The sequence below is a fragment of the Diabrotica virgifera genome, chromosome 9, assembly GCF_917563875.1.
Source record: "Diabrotica virgifera virgifera chromosome 9, PGI_DIABVI_V3a".
NCBI classification, from domain to species: Eukaryota; Metazoa; Arthropoda; class Insecta; order Coleoptera; family Chrysomelidae; genus Diabrotica; species Diabrotica virgifera.
In genome coordinates, this window is record NC_065451.1 from 53,022,882 (window position 1) to 53,042,719 (window position 19,838).

Genomic DNA, 19,838 nt, shown 5'->3' on the forward strand with positions numbered 1-19,838 from the left:
AATAAGTCGATTTTTATTTTTAAATTCTAATTTTTTGGTATACATATCATACTAGTGCCGTCATCCATCTGGGCGTGATGACGCAATCGATGATTTTTTTAAATGAAAATAGGAGCCGTATGATAGCAGGCCGTATGATTCCGTCGGTATAACAGGTTGCCTTGCAACCAGATGCAGAACAGTACCAAAAATATTTTCCACTTTTTAGCACTTTCTTTAATCGAAATTTAAAATTATTTACCACCAATAACTTACACCCATGTGCACTCATTACGAAATCTGTTATCTGTTACAAGAATTTCAGTCATTTTCACAACATTTATTTGGATTTTCTCTAGTAACTCTTCCAAGAGACAATACATAAATGATGAATACCTTTTGCACCATCTTCAAAGAGAGTAATTTTTACAGGTACATACCTGGAATGCCGGTATTCAATTATCAACATTACTTAAAAATGAAAGTTACTAATTCACCGGTAGTTAGTGGGTTATCGAAGAATTACCTGCGCGCCAGAGTTACGAGTTGGCCTGTAATTAGGATGGGTGATTAAAATAGTTACGAATTCACCGAGACCCATTTTAAAGTACGTTAATAAATCGATATCTACAAATTGATGGTGCCTCAGTGGCATTATACTGCAGATCGAGAGGTCCCCAGTTGGAACCCGGCTGTTGCGTATCTTTTTTAATTGTTTTAATAAATAATTAAAAGTTTATATACTTAAAATTATATATACCATTTTAAACAACCGTGGTATTATAAAAAAGACTATTTTTTACTAGTATAATTTTTGGAATCATAATTATAAATAACAGTTAATAAACCTACTAAAAATTCATATTTTATAAGTTAATTATTCTTTCCAAACATGTTGTGTTCTACATATGTACATGTACAATAACAAAACCGTGATAGTATAAAAAGTACTTTATCTACTCTATGTCATTTTATGTATAAGTTTTTAGTTTGTGAAAACTGTCATTATAGATAGCAGTGTGTGAAGAGTTTAAAGTGTGCGTGAAGTAACAATGTATTTTAAATGGGATTTACTTTTTCGCACATGTTCAATGGGTTTTTTGGCACACTTTCATATAATCAAATATCCTTAACTTTCGCCTTGTCATGGTGATGACAATATGGGCAATGACTTACAACAAAATTTTGTTAGTTTTGTGGTTTGAAAGTATGATAGTTAGGATTTTTAAATGTCAAAGTTAAAAAAATTGTAGAATAGAAATGAATTCCAGTGACGAAGAGTTACAGTTGTTTTATTTGTTTATCGTGGATAAAATATTGTATGAAACTGTGCGTGAAGTACTTTTGCGAACTTACGCGATGTATATCACTCGCTCCGTTGTCGCTCGTGCTCCAAAAATCGCGTGCGTTTGCAAAAAGCGTACTTCACGGACTGTTTCATAAGTAACTACTTTTATTAGAGTGTAATTTTTGGAATTTTAAGCATTTTATCGTTAACTCGTTTATCGTTAAATTATTTTATATTCTTTCCTATGAACAATAAAAAGGTTTTATTATAAAAAAGTTGTTTTTTATAAAAGTGTGATTATTTATTTTTGCATTCTCAACAAAGTACCCTGGTTAGTGTCGTAATCGGTATAAGCTATCTTTAGCCATATAAGATATAATGAAGGCACATTTCGAAAAATGGTAAATACATAATGTCATGGATCGAATTTTTTTCACACGACTGTATACAGTGTATCTATATCATTTTAAAATTTGTTTTTATTAACTACTTCTTCTTCTTCTTTAAGTACCGTGCTCAAATTTTACGGGTTGGTAGCTTCCATGACAATTTGCCGATATCGTTCTCGACCTTGTGCGGCATGTAATAATTCCTCTGCTGATAAATCAGTCTATTAACGAAAGTTTCGGAGCCATGAATATTTCTTCCTACCATTTCCTCTTCTCCCGTCGATCCTTTCGTTGAATATTAGCTGCAGTATCCTATATTTGCTACCTCATTATATAACCCAGTTATTCAAGTTTCCTCTTTATTATCATCTCCATTAAGTGACCTTTGCCTTGACCTACTCTGTTTAGGACTTCTCTGTTTGAAATGCGTAGAACCCAAGATATTCTGAGCGTTCTACGATATGACCACATCTCAAAGGCCATTTGTTCCAGGTTTCACATCCATATAGTAATGCAAGGTACACATAAAATTTTAGAAACTTGATTCTTAGGTGTGTATCCAGCTGAGAATTGCTCAGAATATATCTAAGTTTCATATATCCAGAAAAGATGATGATTAACCTTCAGAACAGGCAGATTTTCCCAAATATTATAGCACTATAGAACGGATTCAGAATATCCAATTCAGGACATTGATAGAAACATGCAATGAATACACTGTCGCAGTACATTTAGCGTTTGTTGACTATCACAAAGCCTTCGATTTAGTTGACCGGTGGGCCATATTTAAAGCAATAGAAAATGCTACATTAAAAATAAAAATTGATGAGAAAACAAAATGTATTAAAATATAAATTCAGAGACGAGTGAGAAAATTTAAGGCGAAACTAGGAACTGCAAATAAGATATTTTGAATTCTGATTGGAGAGCCTAAACAAGGATACATATTTTATTGAAAGAAATCCGTAAAATAGTGGACATGCACCCTCAAACTACCAGAGTTTTAGAGGAGTACACCAGGAGAAGTTATGGAAACACTACGGTTCTCTCTCCTTGGCACATCATTATAAAGGATAGGCGAAAATGGAATACTAAAGACTATGAAAAAACATGGAAAACGTAGGGGTTTACACACACACACACACACACACACACACACACACACACACACACAAACGCGCGCGCGCTCGCACGCACGCGCACAGACACATGCACACGCACACACATACTCGTACAAACACAGCCCCGGGGGATTCGTGTGTTCCAATGGAAAAGTGAGACCAACATGTCCGAAGATCAAATCGGTCACACTTCGTAATGGAGTGGTACCTATCTGACCCCCAAGCTATACCACCACCCCTCCCCATCGAAGGACATACCGAATTGGGAGGCGTTGTGTTTACCGTTACTTTGGATGCCCTGGGTAATGTGACATCCTCTGTATTACTTCATGTGGTTAAGCCACCTGATTTTAGGGATAACTAGAAGAGCTTTTCTCCATATTAATGACTTAGTTAATTCATTACTTGACTTTGGATTTGTGTCCTAAAAGAGTGTGTTCCGAACATCAAGGCATCGATCTGAATCGGTGTCTCGCTGTCCGGACCGTGTGTCCTCGGTCACTCAGCCGCCGAGTTAGCAAAATAAATTTTGTTCTCGACGGCTGAGCGCCCGAATGGTGTGCCCATCAAGCCCACGTCTGTCGGTACGTGACCTTGATGCTCAACTTCCGCAGCTGTGGTCCATTTGGCCTACCTGAAGGGTACTTAGTGCAAGAAGGGCGAAAACGTACGGGTTAGATCAGAACAACTTTACTTACCTTATCGCCTCTATTAATACAACAAGAACATTGAGAACAAATATTTCCCAAATAAATGTTCCTATTAACACCTTATAATATGCGGGATTCTTGTTCTTAGCTATGTGTTTGATCCACCTTTCCTCTAGCCTATCTCCAAGCTTACTGGAATCATGTTCACTTCGGTGTCTGTACATATCATCTTCGGTTAGTTCTCGTTTGTAGCCTTTAACGAAGTATGGAAGTAACCAACTGTAATAAAATAAATAATTTTAGAGTAAATACTTACAGAAAATATTAGAGTTCTTGTTTTACACTTAGTAGAATTTTGTTTTTGGTTTTTGATCTGTTTAATTGCTATAGTTTGACCATTCCCAATAAATAAAATGTAGTGTGACGCTCCTAAAGCCCGGTCGACCGCCGAACATTCCGGCCTCTTAGAAACAATTGTTTGTCTACTTAAGCAAGGATTTTATTACCTGTTTGATTTGTGATGTAAATATTCTATTAATTGCATAGATTTGCCGATTGTACTAGTATATTATTTTAAAGATGTTTTGATATATATTTAAATAATTCTTAACCCGTCAATTTTACTAGACAAAGGTTCTTCGCCATCCCTAGTTGTATATAACCACGACATAGGTACTTAATTCTAATTTTTAAAGCTTACAAAATAGGAAATCTTTAAATATTTGAAAAATAAAGGGAGATATGTATAGAATATCCTAATAAGAATTGAAAGCTTAATAAATTTTCTACGCGATGGACTAGTAAGATACAGGGTGTTCCATTTAAAATAATTAAGTCATTACAGCTTGAATTTGTTAATAGAACAGTCTAATATTTTGACCACCCTATAAGAAATTTTGTTGCAGTAAGCATCTGTTTAAGTATGCTAAATAGTCTATTATTAAGATCCAAGAAATAATTTGTTACTGATTCTTAGATTCGTAGATATTAATTTTTTTCTAAAACCTTACATTTTCATAAAAATCGAAATAAATCAAAACTCTATGTATTTAGGTATAGGGAACCCTTATGAAAGTATAGCTTATTTTTTAAGGTCAATCCAGTAATGTCATCAGATATAGGGCATTTCATAAAAAAAATATAACTATGATATACCACTCTTTTTTGCAGCACCCTGTATAATTCACATTATTTTTAGATTGTAGTATTAAAGGCCTTGTATATTTCTGTAAAGACATTTTTATTTAAATATCAGGTGGTTTTCCGTACAGAGACCGAGGCGAATAAGATGAACCACCCTGTATACATGTGGTGAGTTAATGCACGAGTTAAAGATTCTCTCATTTTATTTTATTATATTACCCCTCTGATTATATAGTTATGTACAAGCGTTATATTTGTATCTAATTGTTAATTATTGTGGGAATAATAAGTTTAAATTTGGAAAACTTGAACGACATAGGTATACTAGTCCTGTCGCCAGGGGGGGTACAACGGCCTCCTTAATTCAGATGGACTTACCCAAGTTTTTTTTTATATATTTTGACCCGCAGAATACGAATTTTTTGGGTAACAGTTGATCCGGATGTCGATAAGATTGTTATAGACAAAGAACTTGAGGAATTACATAACAGCGATTTCTCGCAAAACGAAATATCTTTTTGTATTTTTTGGGTCATTTTAAGCAAAAAATATTCCTACAAGTTTTTTCGTAGAATGCATAGTTTTCGAGATAACCGCGGTTGAACTTTCAAAAAATCGAAAAATTGTAATTTTTGAACCCGAATAACTTTTGATTAAAAAATAAAGTAGCAATTCTGCTTACCGCATTTGAAAATTTAAGTCAAATTATATCGGTTTTGATTATTTTCATTGCTAAAAATTTATTATTTTATTGTTAAACAAAGTTATAAACACCTAGTATGTGAGTGATGTTTTCAATGATTTCTCATTTAAAATCGAACGAGTAGGTAGAGTAGCTACAAGTGCAAGCGAGGCAATTTCTACGTAGCATGCGTTACAACGCATGTATTAGGTACGGGAAACACTATGTGTTTATAGATTTGTTTAACAATAAAAAAATTAATTTTTAGCAATTCAAATAATCAAAACCGATATAATTTGACTTAAACTTTCAAATGCGGTAAGCAGAATTGCTACTTTATTTTTTAATCAAGATATTCGGGTTCAAAAATTGCAATTTTTCGATTTTTTGAAAGTTCAACCGCGGTTATCTCGAAAACTATGGATTCGACCAAAAAACTTGTAGTACTATTTTTTGCTTAAAATGACCCAAAAAATACAAAAAGATGTTTTGTTTTGCGAGAAATCGCTGTTATGTAATTCCTCAAGTTCTTTGTCTATAACAATCTTATCGACATCCGGATCAACTGTTACCCAAAAAATTCGTATTCTACGGGTCAAAATATATAAAAAAAACTTGGGTAAGTCCATCTGAATTAAGGAGGCCGTTGTACCCCCCCTGGCGACAGGACTATACCCTATTCCACAAACATACGCCTGTTTTGGATTACTTCAACAACGAATATTTTACTGTGCAAAATAAGAAGAACGAAAGTAAATTGCAAATTACATTGTTGTTTATTGGAGTAATGATTAGCGCCATTTACTTTCGAATTTACCGAATTCTGTTTTTTAACTACCTATAAGATGCAGTCTGCTCAATATCCCTTCCACCAACAACAATATTACGATTTAGGACCATGTTAGTTATTATTTGTGTCTTGTTCATGTTAATCTTCAGACCAACATCTCAGGAAGCGTGAAAAAATTTTCAACATTTTCAACATGTTTTCATTATTATTGCATCATCCATACGATCAGCTATAAGAACGTTGTCATCTGCGAATCTCAAATGATTGAGCTTATCTCAGTCTCTTATAAATATAAGAATATACATAAAATAATCAAATATAAATTATTCAGAAAATGAGACAAAAAACAGTCCATAATTAATAAGAATAAGCATAGGCACTTACAACAAAATAAATTAGTACGTGGCTATCGTTCAAAAGTTGTGAGGTCTCAATTAAAATTTTTATATTAATGGTGTCATCTGCATTCTGCATATTTACGAAGTTTAATTATATAGGGTGATGGAGATAAAGGGCCTATTAGAAATATCTTAAGAACTAAAAATAAGAGAATAATGAAAATTGGAATGCAGGGGTTTTGAGGTATGAATAGTGTGACCAACTAGCCCGAAAAATCCGGGACATGGCCCGAATTACGAAGTTGTGTCCCGGCGTCCCGGACAAGGCTTCCGGGCCATCCGAATTTTCAACTTTTTGGTAAAAATCTATATTTTCGTTTTTATTCTAAGAATTTACATCAAATTAAATTGTTGAGACGAAAAAAAATAGTGGTATAAATTTTAATAGTTCTATGAAAGAAAACGAAAACTGTGTAATTTTTTTTATTTGTGTGTTTTAATAATTATCGTCTTCCGAAAAGACCATTCAAAAACAATAATAATTCATGTCACAATGAATCATGCCTAGGCACGCATGCCGCATCGAACGATGTAATGTAATGATTGCTGATGCATCTTTTTTTTTCGGTTTTGTCAACCACTCTAGATAAACCTCTTGAGTTCGTTCGCGAAATATGATTAATTTTCAAACCGTTGCATGCTTTGAGCCAAATTCAAATCTGCTGCGTTGCAATATGATTTTTTTATCTAAACATTTATTTTATTGTCAGTACAGTAATCAGTTTGAATCCGAAAATCGCTTAGTGACCATCTCGGAATTATTGTTTTTACCTGACTTTTTCATTCCAATATATTCATATTCACATTCAATATATTCACATATCCACTATTGTTAATATGAATATGGAACCAACACAAGAAAGTAAAAACAGAAAACGATATTGCACTTTTAATAAAATATTGGAAGAAGAATTTCCATTTTTGAAAAAAAATGTAACTCTAACAATGACATGAAGTGTGATACTTGTGGATCGGAATTTTCGATCGCCCACAGTGGTAGAGCGGATATACTAAGTCACATCAAAAGTGAAAAACACCGAAGAAGTATCTGCTCCGCGTCCAGCAGCAAAAAAATTGACTCAATTTTTCAAGCCAACAGCTTCATCGAGCATTGATTTAGAGACAGCAGCTCGGGAAGGTGTTTGGGCGTATCATTTGATTAAGCCCATCAAAAATATCATTGTCAACATAAAAATGTTAAATAACCAATAAAATGATGATATTAGGGTCCTATATTTAAAAAAATAACAAATGGCCCGATTTTAATTCAAAAGTCCCGGATTTTAGGTATTTTTTTCAGCATTGTCCCGGATTCGACTGAATTGGAGTTGGTCACACTAGGTATGAACTATTTAATGAAATTATTTTGGTCTCTTTGCTACTTCCGGTTATACCGGAAGTTGATTGTAACTTCGTTTTTTTAAATGGGACCCAATATATTTTTACATTTTTGGATTCTGCTCGAATCTTTACCCGTGGGCCATCATTTAAAGCATACGAAATAAGTCGATGATAAGTGGTAAATTGAAATTTACTAAACGCAACAGTAAGTGACTTGCTGTTGCGTTTAGTAAATTTCAATTTCCGACTTATCATCGACGTATTTCGTATGCTTTAAATGATGACGCACGGGTAAAGATTCCCGGACTCAACTGTATGTTCAAGTGATTTTTAATATAGTCTATTATTATTAAAAATTATTAATATAGCCAAATTTTTAATTTTAGTATACAGGGTTGGTCAAAATTCAGAATGAGTATTTTCTGAGTTTTAAATGGAACACCCTCTATTTTACTATTGTAATGAAATGATATTTTATAGTACTTTTTTATTTCTGAAGCATTCCCTATACCTAAATGCTTTAATTGGAAAATAATTTGTAATTCCTTAAGCCAAACATTAACTGCAACAAGAATTACGTGAAAAATTAGGTTTACCATTTATAGTTGCATTTACTTCCATTCGGCCCTCATAAGTTAAAAAGCCCTATCTCCAAAAACAAAATTTTACAGGAGACAAGAAAAACCAATTTTTTCTCCAGCATCACAGTTTTGATATTTTTAAACGAATTTAATTTGTAAACGGTTTTGTTTCAATGTTAAAATTATGGTTTTAACGTTAACATAAGAATATTTAAATTTTTTAGGAGAAAAATGGATTTAAATGGATTTATATGGCTTTTTATTTTAAAGTTGGATGCTGACATATCAGATTCTAAGAAGCCCTAACTCCCTCGTATAGGCAAGAATGTGTATAAGGTTGCCTTCGGTTACAATGAAATTATTATATTAACAATATTTTGAACTGTTAATATTTTTATTTTATCGTTCTTATTGTTTAAAAAACAATAAAGTCGAAAAGATATCCTCAGTTGAGGAGAAAGTAGTAATAATAAAGATGTTTTATTCAGTCAATAGTTTGCGTACTGTCAGAAATAGTAACGTGTGGCCTTACTTTTACGCACTTACTTAAGTATGGCAAATGTATTCTATTTTTCAAAATTTTGGACTCTGTTGAAATCGTCGAACAATTTTAACTTTTGTTTTGAATACAGATTTTAATCATCTACAAATAGTTTCTCATGACTTTTGATTTAAAATAATTAAGGAAGCAGGAATTCAACAAGTTAGAATTTTTCATTGAGTTTCCTATGGCCCGTTTTCCAATTCACCACCCGGTATATTATGTTTTCAATTTTTGAGCAAGCAACTTTTAAACTGTGTCCAAATTGGCATATAGACTATATTAAAAATCACTTGACCATACAGTTGAGTCCGGGAATCTTTACCCGTGCGTCATCATTTAAAGCATACGAAATACGTCGATGATAAGTCGGAAATTGAAATTTACTAAACGCAACAGCAAGTCACTTACTGTCACTTGCTGTTGCGTTTAGTAAATTTCAATTTACCACTTATCATCGACTTATTTCGTATGCTTTAAATGATGGCCCACGGGTAAAGATTCGAGCAGAATCCAAAAATGTAAAAATATATTGGGTCCCATTTAAAAAAACGAAGTTACAATCAACTTCCGGTATAACCGGAAGTAGCAAAGAGACCAAAATAATTTGATTAAATAGTTCATACCTCAAAACCCCTGCATTCAAATTTTCATTATTCTCTTATTTTTAGTTCTTAAGATATTTCTAATTGGCCCTTTATCTCCCTCACCCTATATAATTAAACTTCGTAAATATGCAGAATGCAGCTGACACCATTAATATAAAAATTGTAATTGAGACCTCACAACTTTTGAACCATAGCCACGTACTAATTTATTTTGTTGTAAGTGCCTATGTATATTCTTATTAATTATGGACTGTTTTTGTCTCATTTTCTCAATAATTTATACATATTTGATTATTTTATGTATATTTTTATATTTATAAGAAACTGAGATAAGCTCAGTCATTTCAGATTCTCAGATGACAACGTTCTTATAGCTGATCGTATGGATGATGTAATAATAATGAAAACATGTTGAAAATGTTGAAAATTGTATCACGCTTCCTGAGATGTTGGTCTGAAGATTAACATGAACAAGACACAAATAATAACTAACATGGTCCTAAATCGTAATATTGTTGTTGGTGGAAGGGATATTGAGCAGACTGCATCTTATAAGTAGTTGAAAAACAGAATTCGGTTGAGCAGAGATAACCAAACATCTTACATCGCATAGGATTAGCCTGGGCAGCGTTTGGTTAAACTACGTATTTAAATCGGACTTACTAATACACGACTGATAGTTTCTGCCTTTTCGGAACGATTTTTAAAAACAATTTTTAAAAATACAAGTGCGAGAATTTACTTTATTGCGATCTAATAGTTACAATATAAAAAATGCGACTTTACTCTACAAAGAAATATATCAGACTGAATTATATTCAATGAAATGAAATACATTACACATTTGAAAAATAAGCAATAATACACAAGTTGGAGTTTGGAAATAAGGTCGACCATAGTTCAGGTGCTGACACATCGGATTCAGGGTATTGGCCTATATGGGGTCAATGGATATAACTCCTCCACCCTTAGTTTCTGGAATTTTTCATGGAATTGAAAAATGACCTAGGTTGGGCCTCTGGTAGATTTTCTTCAGGATCATCTTCTTGGATGTGAACATTCTCCATGGGACTATCGTCTTTTCTTTGTGATTTCGTTCTTCTTTTTATAAATTGAATAACAAAATATGCAAGAATTATTATAATCAAAAATATTACTGTTAGGTTCCAAAAATTAGGATGAGTGATTTTTGAGTTTTTAAGTATTAATGTTTTAATTTCTTCTTGTTTCTTCTTAATTAAATGTCCAGTTGAACATCTTGAATATGGACTTCGGGAATCTCTCCTTGATGGGTGTGAGGAATAACTATGTTCGGAAGTAATAGTGGCTGACTTTCGGAAATGAGACGAATATTGCTAAATGTTTGATCTTCTGTGCTAAACTGGCATTGGAAAGGAACTGTGATGAGAGAATTTCCAGAAATTAATTGAAGGTCTGTGTTAGTACAGTTCATTTGAATTTTGGTTTTGGTTACCAAAACAGCGATATAGTGGGACTCATCTATTTGCTGGATCATATTTCTTGAAATGTGAACTTCTATTCTTTGGCATCTCGTAGGATTGGATTTTAGTTGAAGGAGTTGAAATAGACAGTCTTCTTCACTTTTGCTTCTTAGAGGATTTTCGGGACAGAAGAATTTGGACTTCAGGTTTGAGCATGGTACAGATGTGTATTGGTAAAAATTTTCATTCATTATCAGATAAGTGTTAGGGGGCACTATGGTAGTATGATTTACAGTAGGAATCGAGTATAAATGATAGTAGGAAAATTCGTCGGGATAAGCTATTGGAACATGGACAATGAAAACAATCGTCAAGTTAGAGTAGTACGCTTCTGTCTCTAAGATGTAATAATAATTATGTATGTCTGATGTGAGTTTTCTATATCTGTTAGTAACTGTACTATAATATTTATACTTATACTTAATTGATCTAAAATATTTCTAGTTATAAGAAAATCTTCAAAATTAAAAATAAACTTATTAAGGTTTGAACGAATAGATTCTAAAGCAGAGGAAATTACTTCTTGGTTACTTTTTATGAGAGAAATAGTATTATTAAAATTCTCTACAATCTCAGTCGATAATGAAATTTGTTTATTAAGTTTAGTTACAATTTTATTTTGGTTACTTTTTAGTTCTTCTAGTGCGCTATCATAATGTTTTGCGTCTTCTGTATCTAAGTTTCCTGTGATACTTTTAATTATTGAGCCTAGTCCGTCTATAAGACACCTCTTTTTGCTCTGTGATCAGGTAAGAGTGATTGGAGTTTTTGTTCAGCTAGTTGTAGCTGGAAGAAAAGGACGCGATCAAAATTTTCTAATTCGGAATAATAAGGACTACTAAGGCCGTCTTTAATTGCAGCTGTTACATTTTGGTAGGAAAGTCTTAGAGTATTAATTTCGTTTAGAATTGGTTCTAAATTAACATAATGGATAAATGAATGAGTACTAGATTTAATTTTTGCAGTGCCTAATTTATAAGGAAATATTCCGGGATTATCTTTGAGATTCGTAAAGGTGATTTCTTTATTCTCGACTTGTTGAAGGCCCAGGATCATCATCGTTGTCATTAGGAACCTGTAAGAGTTTTTTCCGGTTAGTTTTTGGTCGTTTTAAATTTTGTTTGTGTAAAAGTCTTTTTGGAGTAGCAACTTTAATTTTTGCATCTTCAACAACTTTATCTTTCATAAATTTGGGATTAAGTTTATTTCGTACCAGTGTAGTATTTTTTCTGTAAACACCACTTCCTTCTTCGTATGTGAGTGGTTCATATCGATCTCTATTATTATATTCGATACTTTTGTCTTTTTGTTCGATCAATTTTTTATTAAGTTCTTTATAGATTTCTTTGGTCCCATCTCTATGTTTTTCTATGTAGTTATTAATTAGTTTTTGGTTTATATTTATATCAAAAATTTCTTTAGTGTTAATGTGGCCATTTATAATATTTATCGGCTTTTGTTGAGTTACAGAGTGTATTGAGTTATTATAGCCTAAAATAGCATAAGGCATTTGATTTAGGATATCAATTTTTCCATCAGCTTTGCTTCTAATTATTCGTAGATGTTCTATTAGAGTAGAATGAAATCTCTCTATAGCTCCTTTAGATTGGGTACTGTTTGTAGTTACATAATGAGTTTTTACTTTATGTATGTCGAAAAAATTCTTGTACAACAGAGATTTTTAATTCTGTGCCTCGGTCCATAGTTACAAGATCAGGAATTCCCTGGTGTGTCATGAAGGTTAGAAAAGCTTTTACGATTTCAGTACTTGTCAATGCTGAAAGAGGGTATGCTTGACCGTATTTAGAAAATGTGTCTATTATAGTAAGAAACTTTTGGCCTTGGCTTGAAAAAGTGTCTGCAAATATTATTTTGAATGGTTTTGAAGCTGTGGGAGTAATCATTAGTTTTTGATTTGGCGGATTACGATCATATTTATTTACTTGGCAAATATTACAATTATTTATAAAATCTGTTACATCTTGTTTTATTCCTGGCCAATAATAGGTGCGTTTGATCCTAGTTTCTGTTTCTAGAATACCTCGGTGATTAGTTTTTCCTTCGTGAGATGACCTTATTTTTTCATGTTGTTCGTCTTTGTTTACTATATCTTTTAAGATGCTGTTACATTTTATTAACTTGTAGGCAGAATTTTTAAAAGTGTTTTTTAAAGTTTTTAATATTTCTGGTACCTATAAAAGTGTCTTCCTTGAAATACACAGCGTATTTGTATTTTGGGTCAATGAAATTTTTAAATATATTTATAGTTTCTTCTACAATATTATTTTTTGAAATTTGGATATACAAAATCTTTTTCTGCTAGGAAATATTTTTTCAATTTTTGGTTTGACGGCTGAGTGTAAAACGAAATCAATTACAATTTGGTGATCAAAAACATTAAGATGCTTATCAAAAATGAGCATTCCTAGTATTGGATCTTCTAAACTAGTATGTACAGTTTCTCCGTCATCATCATCATCATCGTCATCATCTTCTTCAATATCGTTGTCTTGGTTATTTCCTTGTTCTGTGTTTTCTTCGTTAATGTTGTCGTCGACATTTACAGCCATCGAATTGCTATCATCATCGTCGTTTTTCGGAGTTTTATTAATTTCTTCCATATATTTTAAAAATTCATTACAATGAATCTCTATTCGAGATAGGGAGTCTGCATTTGCATTGCAACTTCCTTTCTTGTATTCAATTATGTAATCAAATTCCTCTAATTTTAAACGCCATCTCACTAATCGTGAATTCGGTTCTTTAAGAGACATAAGCCACTGTAAGGGTTTATGATCTGTCATTATTTTAAACTGTCTTCCAAAAAGATAAGGTCTAAAATACTTAGTTGCCCATACTATCGCGAGAAGTTCTTTTTCTATAACACTGTAGTTTTGCTCGGACTCATTTAATGTTCTCGAGGCATATGCTACTGGTTTATCTTGACCATTTACTAATTGAGATAATACAGCTCCTACTGCTACATTACTTGCATCTGTAGTTAAAATAAAATCTTTATCAAAATCTGGATATTGAGGTATAGGTTCATTAATTAATAGATTTTTACAATCTTCAAAACATTTTACAAATTCTGGAGTGTGTTCTATTTTAGCATCCTTTTTTAAGCATTTCGTTAATGGTTTAGTTAATCTGGAAAAATCTTTTATAAATCTCCTGTAATATCCTAGCAATCCTAAAAATCCTTTTATTTTGCGTGCAGTTTTTGAAATTGGGTATTTGACAATTGCACTAATTTTATCTGGGTTTGGTTTCACACCTTCTGTAGTTACAATGTGACCAAGATAGGCTACTTCCTTTCTGAGAAATTCACACTTATCTAGCTGTATTTTAAAATTATTTTCTTGCAAACGTTTAAAAACTTTGTCTAAATTTACAATATGCTCTTGAAGTGAGGTAGAAAAAATAATTATATCGTCTAAGTAGACAAGACAGATGTCATCTTGAAGACCTCGCAGAATATCGTCTATAACTCTCTGAAAAGTTGCAGGAGCATTCTTGAGCCCAAATGGCATACGAACATATTCATAATGACCATTCTCAACATTGAATGCTGTCTTGGGAATATCGTCTGGGTGCATCTCAATCTGGTGAAAGCCACTAGCTAGATCAAGTGTACTAAAATAGTTGCATCTGCCTAATTTATCAAGTGTATCGGTGATGTTTGGTAACGGATATTTATCTGGAATTGTTTTTTCGTTCAGCTTCCTATAGTCTACAACAATTCTCCATTTCTTTTTTCCTGACGCATCTGCTTTTTTTGGGACAACCCAAATGGGACTACTGTACGCTGAATTTGCTGGGTCTAATGATTCCTTGTTTCAACATTTTGTTTATTTGACTATTTACTTCTGGTTTATGAACAAAAGGATATCTATACGATTTACTATAAATAGGTAGTTCATCCTTAGTTTTAATAACATGTTTAACTCTATTGGTAAATGTAAGGGGTTTATCTTCGCTACGAAAAAGGTTAGAGTATTTATTGCAAATTCTTAGAATATTTTGTTTTTCTTCAGAGTTCATATGAGAGGTACGGATTAAATCTTCGATATTAATATTTTATGTTTCATCGGCAAGCACTATGTCTGCATGGAATAATTCATGACAATTTTCGTCAAAAGGGACAGTATCGATTGGAGCATCTCCAATTTGACAAAAAATTTCATCTTGGGTTCGGTTAAAGATTTCTACTAGGGCAAAACCGTCTATTGCATTCGAAAGACATGCAGGGATTACACATTTTTGGATTGTTTGATCAGGGATAAATATATATCCTGATTTTTGGGAAACTGGAATTTTGGCTACACTACAAGATAAGGGGTCCAATTTTTGTTTGAAGATTATCTTTAGATCAGATTTATAGTAACTTATCGGGATACTGGAATATGGAGTAGTTAATTGGGAATTTACGAAATCCAACTTAGCGTTTAGATATTTTATATTGTCTAGTCCTAAAAGACCATCAAAACTTCTATGAAAATCAAAAAGGTGGAATTTAATCTTACCTTCCTGATTGAATTCTGAAAAGATGGGGATTTCTGCACAAAAGTCCTTTTTTGTACTTTGAAATACTGCAGAGACAACAAAGGGTTCGTAATAGATAAAATTTTTATAAAAGAAGTTAGCTTTTTCTGGATTTAAGAAAGATTTAGAGGAACCGGTATCTACCAGTAATTTTAAGGGAGGATCGTGAATTTGGATATAAGGCAGTTCTCTTTTATTTGTGGAAAAATTTAATTCTATTAAGTCTGTTGATTTTGAAAGAGGCTGTCTTGAAAATTTTGATTATGCTCTTCGTTAGCATCATCATAAGCTTCTTGACAGGGGTATTTTGGGTATTTTGATCAATATCGATGGATTCGTACTCGGTATTATACAGTTCTTCGAATGTGAAGTTTTGATTTGGATTTCTGGGGTTGTGGAAGTTATTTCTGAATCCTGGTGTACTATTTCTAGTATTCGTACTCATAGGAGTAGATGTATTTGGGGCAAAATTGGGATTTGGTCGCCAAGTATTATTTTGAGCTGGCTTGTTAAAGGTTTGGAAATTATTTTTGAATTGGGGAGTACTATTTCTAGTAGATGTACTCATTGGAGTGGGTCGGTTAGGAACAAAATTTGGGTTTGGTCGCCAAACATTTTGAGCTGGCCTATTAGAATTATTTTGGAAATTAGGCTGAAAGTTTTGGGGAGTGTTATTTTGGAAATTAGATTGATAGTTTTGGATATTGTTCCTTTGCTACTGATTTGATTGCGAAGGTTGAAAATGTCTATAATTGCGAGGATCTGCTTGAGAATTTGGATAAAAGTTATAGTTTGCGTTTCTAGATCTGTTACTATTATTATTATTGTTATTGAAATTTTGACTCTTTTGGTAGTATTTAATGTTATCTTCTTCTTTAATGAATTGAACAGCTTGTTCAATGGATTTCGGCCGCATTGCCCTAATTATGGGCCCTAAAGGTTTTCTTAAACCCGCTAAGAATGTTTTTAGTGTTTGTTTATTAAAAAATTCTCTTTTATATGTGCGCTCCTGACCAAGATGGTGTAAATCAATATAATTACATATGGAATTTAATAAATCGAGCACCTTCTCATGAAACTGATAAGGTGATTCGTTTGGTTTTTGTTTTAAATTAACAAGATCTTGATTAAGGCAATTTTCATCTCTTTGGTCGGCAAAATTTAATATTAATGTATTTTTTATACCATCCCAATCAGTATAGCCGCTAATAGCAATAATTTCTTCAGCTCTTCCTTCTAGTTTATTTAAAATTCCGTTCAATAGCAAACAATTTTGAAAACTACTAGGGTTATTTGTATCGAAATAATGCCTTAAGATTGATTCAGTTGCATTTATGAATATGTAGAGTTTATTTATATTTCCATCAAAACGAGGAATAATCGCCAAATTGGCAATATCTAATTTAGGTACAATAATAGTAGTATTTGAATTACTTGGTGAAGTCATCTTATCTTTATTTACTGCTTTTCTTTCCTATATACTAATCTATCAAAAAATAAAATAATAACTAATACTACACTTGACTATTATTTTCGCAAAAGGATTCAATAGATAAGAGGAGTCTGATAAAAATGAACAAAAAATTTTTAGCTTACCACATGTATGCACTTCTGCTTGTTCCTGGAATTCTGGATATCCGGATGGAGCCCAAAATCACTGACAGTTTAAAAGTTTATGAAAAACGGAAACCCGGTTCTTTTTTTTTGGTTTAAAGGTCAAAACCCACGAATATCCTCAATGGAATTCGACGAAAAATCCACTAAGACTGCGCCACTGATAGTTTCTGCCTTTTCGGAACGATTTTTAAAAACAATTTGTAAAAATACAAGTGCGAGAATTTACTTTATTGCGATCTAATAGTTACAATATAAAAATGCGACTTTACTCTACAAAGAAATATATCAGACTGAATTATATTCAATGAAATGACATACATTACACATTTGAAAAATAAGCAATAATACACAAGTTGGAGTTTGGAAATAAGGTCGACCATAGTTCAGGTGCTGACACATGGGATTCAGGGTATTGGCCTATATGGGGTCAATGGATATAACTCGCGTCAAAAGAAAAGTCTTTGACCAGTGTGTGTTATCTGTACTTACTTATGGAGCGAAAATAATAACACTCACAAAAAAGGTAGTGAACGAGATTCGCTAACTCAGAAGGCTATCATAATCATCATCATTTGGCTCTACAACTCTATGTGAGTCTTGGTCGCGTTTACTATTTCCCTCCATTGTTATCGGTCCTGAGCAGCTATTTCGCATTGCTGTACTCCCATTTTGCGTAGATCACTGGCTACTGCGTCCTTCCATCTCTTTCTTAGGCGACCAACTGACCTTTTTCCATCGGGCCTTTCCCAGAATGTGGCGTTTAGAAGTCTTTCGTCACTTGATACTTACGGTACGTAACCCGCCCATCGTATTCTGTTTTCTTTAATGTAGTGTACTATGTTTTTATCTCCGTATATTGTCTGGAGTTCATCATTGTGTCTTCTTCTCCATTCTCCTGTTGTCTCTTCTCTGCAAGGCATATAGATAGTCCGCAGTATCTTTCTTTCAAGTACCAGTAATATTGTTGTTTCCCGCTGATTCAGAGTCCATGTTTCGCTTCCATACGTTATTGTGGGACGAATTATTGTCTTATATACTCTTATTTTTGCTGGCCTTGAGAGTATTTTTGATTTAAGTAGGGTCCTTAATCAGTAATATGCCCTGTGTCCTGCAATGATCCTGGCTGCCACGTCCTTTTCATAGTTATTTTCAGATGTTATGATCGCTCCCAAGTACTTAATTTCTTTGACGACTTCAAAATTGTATTCATTAATTGTTACGTTTTGTCTAACCCCTGGTCTTGGGTTCTTCGTAACCACCATGTACTTGGTCTTATCCTCGTTGACCTTGAGACCAACTTCCTTGGTTCCGTTCTCGAATAGGGTGAAAACTTATTTTGCATCTCAAAGAAAAAACGTCCTCCGCAAAGACTAATAGTATTTTTGATCCTTGGGCGTCAAATCCGTTTGTCAGTTGTGGCTGAGCTTTCCTTACTGCATGTTCCAGTGCGAAGTTAAACAGAAGGGGGGCGAGAGGATCTCCTTGTCTAAGTCCGGTGTCAATGAGGAATTCCTCCGACGTGGTGATACCAATTCTGATTCGTGCGGAAGTGTTCTCCGTGCTTAACTTTGCAATCGTACCAGCTTTCCAGGTGCTCCCATTTCTACCATAGTCTCCTATAATGCTTCTCTGCTAACAGAATCGTAAGCTTGTTTGAAGTCCACGAAGATTTGGTGTACATCGCGGTTGAATTCCCAGTTTTTTTCCAACACCTGGCGTAGGACGAAGATCTGGTCTTATAGTCGACCTTCCCGGTCTGAATCCGCTTTGGTAGTCGCCTCTTATTTCCTCTGCGTATGGAGTTAGTCTTCTAAACAGTATTATGGATATTATCTTGTATGTTGTATTAATTAACGATATTCCTCTATAGTTCCGACATATTTGTTTGTCTCCCTTCTTGTGAATAGGTATTATATGGCTTTCATGCCAGTTTTTCGGTATTTCTTTGCTTTCCCAGACTTCTCTTATAAGATGATATATCTCAAGATGTACTTTTTCTCTCCCTTTTTTTAGTAGTTCCGCCTGTATGCCGTCTGGGCCTGGGGCTTTATAGTTTTTTAGGGACGAAATTGCGGACTTTACTTCAGCTAGAGTGGGCCCTGGTATTTTAGGTTCGGCTAACTGGTACTGTCTTTGTTGCCCTGTCGTTGTGGGGTTTTATGTATTTAAGAGTTGCTCAAAATACTTTCTCCATTTGCGGTATATCTCTTCGTCGTCTGTGAGCAATTGTCCTGGATCGTCTTCCTGCATCTTCTTCTACTCAGAAGGCTATGGAGCGCCAAAGGTTGGGTGTCTTCCTGAGAGATCTAACCCCAAACAAAGAACTACGTCGTAGAACAAAAACAACAGACGCTGTCGAAATAATCGCGTCGCTAAAGAGGAATAGGACAGGACACGTCGCCAAATTATCAGACAACCGATGCACAAAACGTATTGTCGAGTGGACGTCACAACAACCGCAGAAATAGGCATGCGACTATGCAGCGCTACTGAGTGGAGCCACAAAGTGGCCTAGACAGGCGATTTTGTAGCGCCAATGATTTTGAAATGGACGCCACTAGCAGCGAGAATCGTAATGACAGTGACTGGCCACTGTCGCTAGTCTGAAATTTCACGTTTAATTTACATAAGGATTTAAGGCTAATCATCAGAAGCTACTTTGT

The 19,838-nt window shown here is 33.6% G+C and overlaps 1 protein-coding gene across 1 annotated transcript in view; it reads right to left on the minus strand.

Annotated features, from left to right (window-relative positions):
- LOC114327204 (probable multidrug resistance-associated protein lethal(2)03659) overlaps positions 1-19,838 on the minus strand; it is a 205,465-nt gene that overhangs the window by 125,126 nt on the left and 60,501 nt on the right. The window contains exon 3 of the mRNA XM_050660975.1: positions 3,476-3,706. Within this exon, the coding sequence (XP_050516932.1) occupies positions 3,476-3,706 (231 nt within the window). The remainder of the gene's footprint in view (positions 1-3,475; positions 3,707-19,838) is intronic.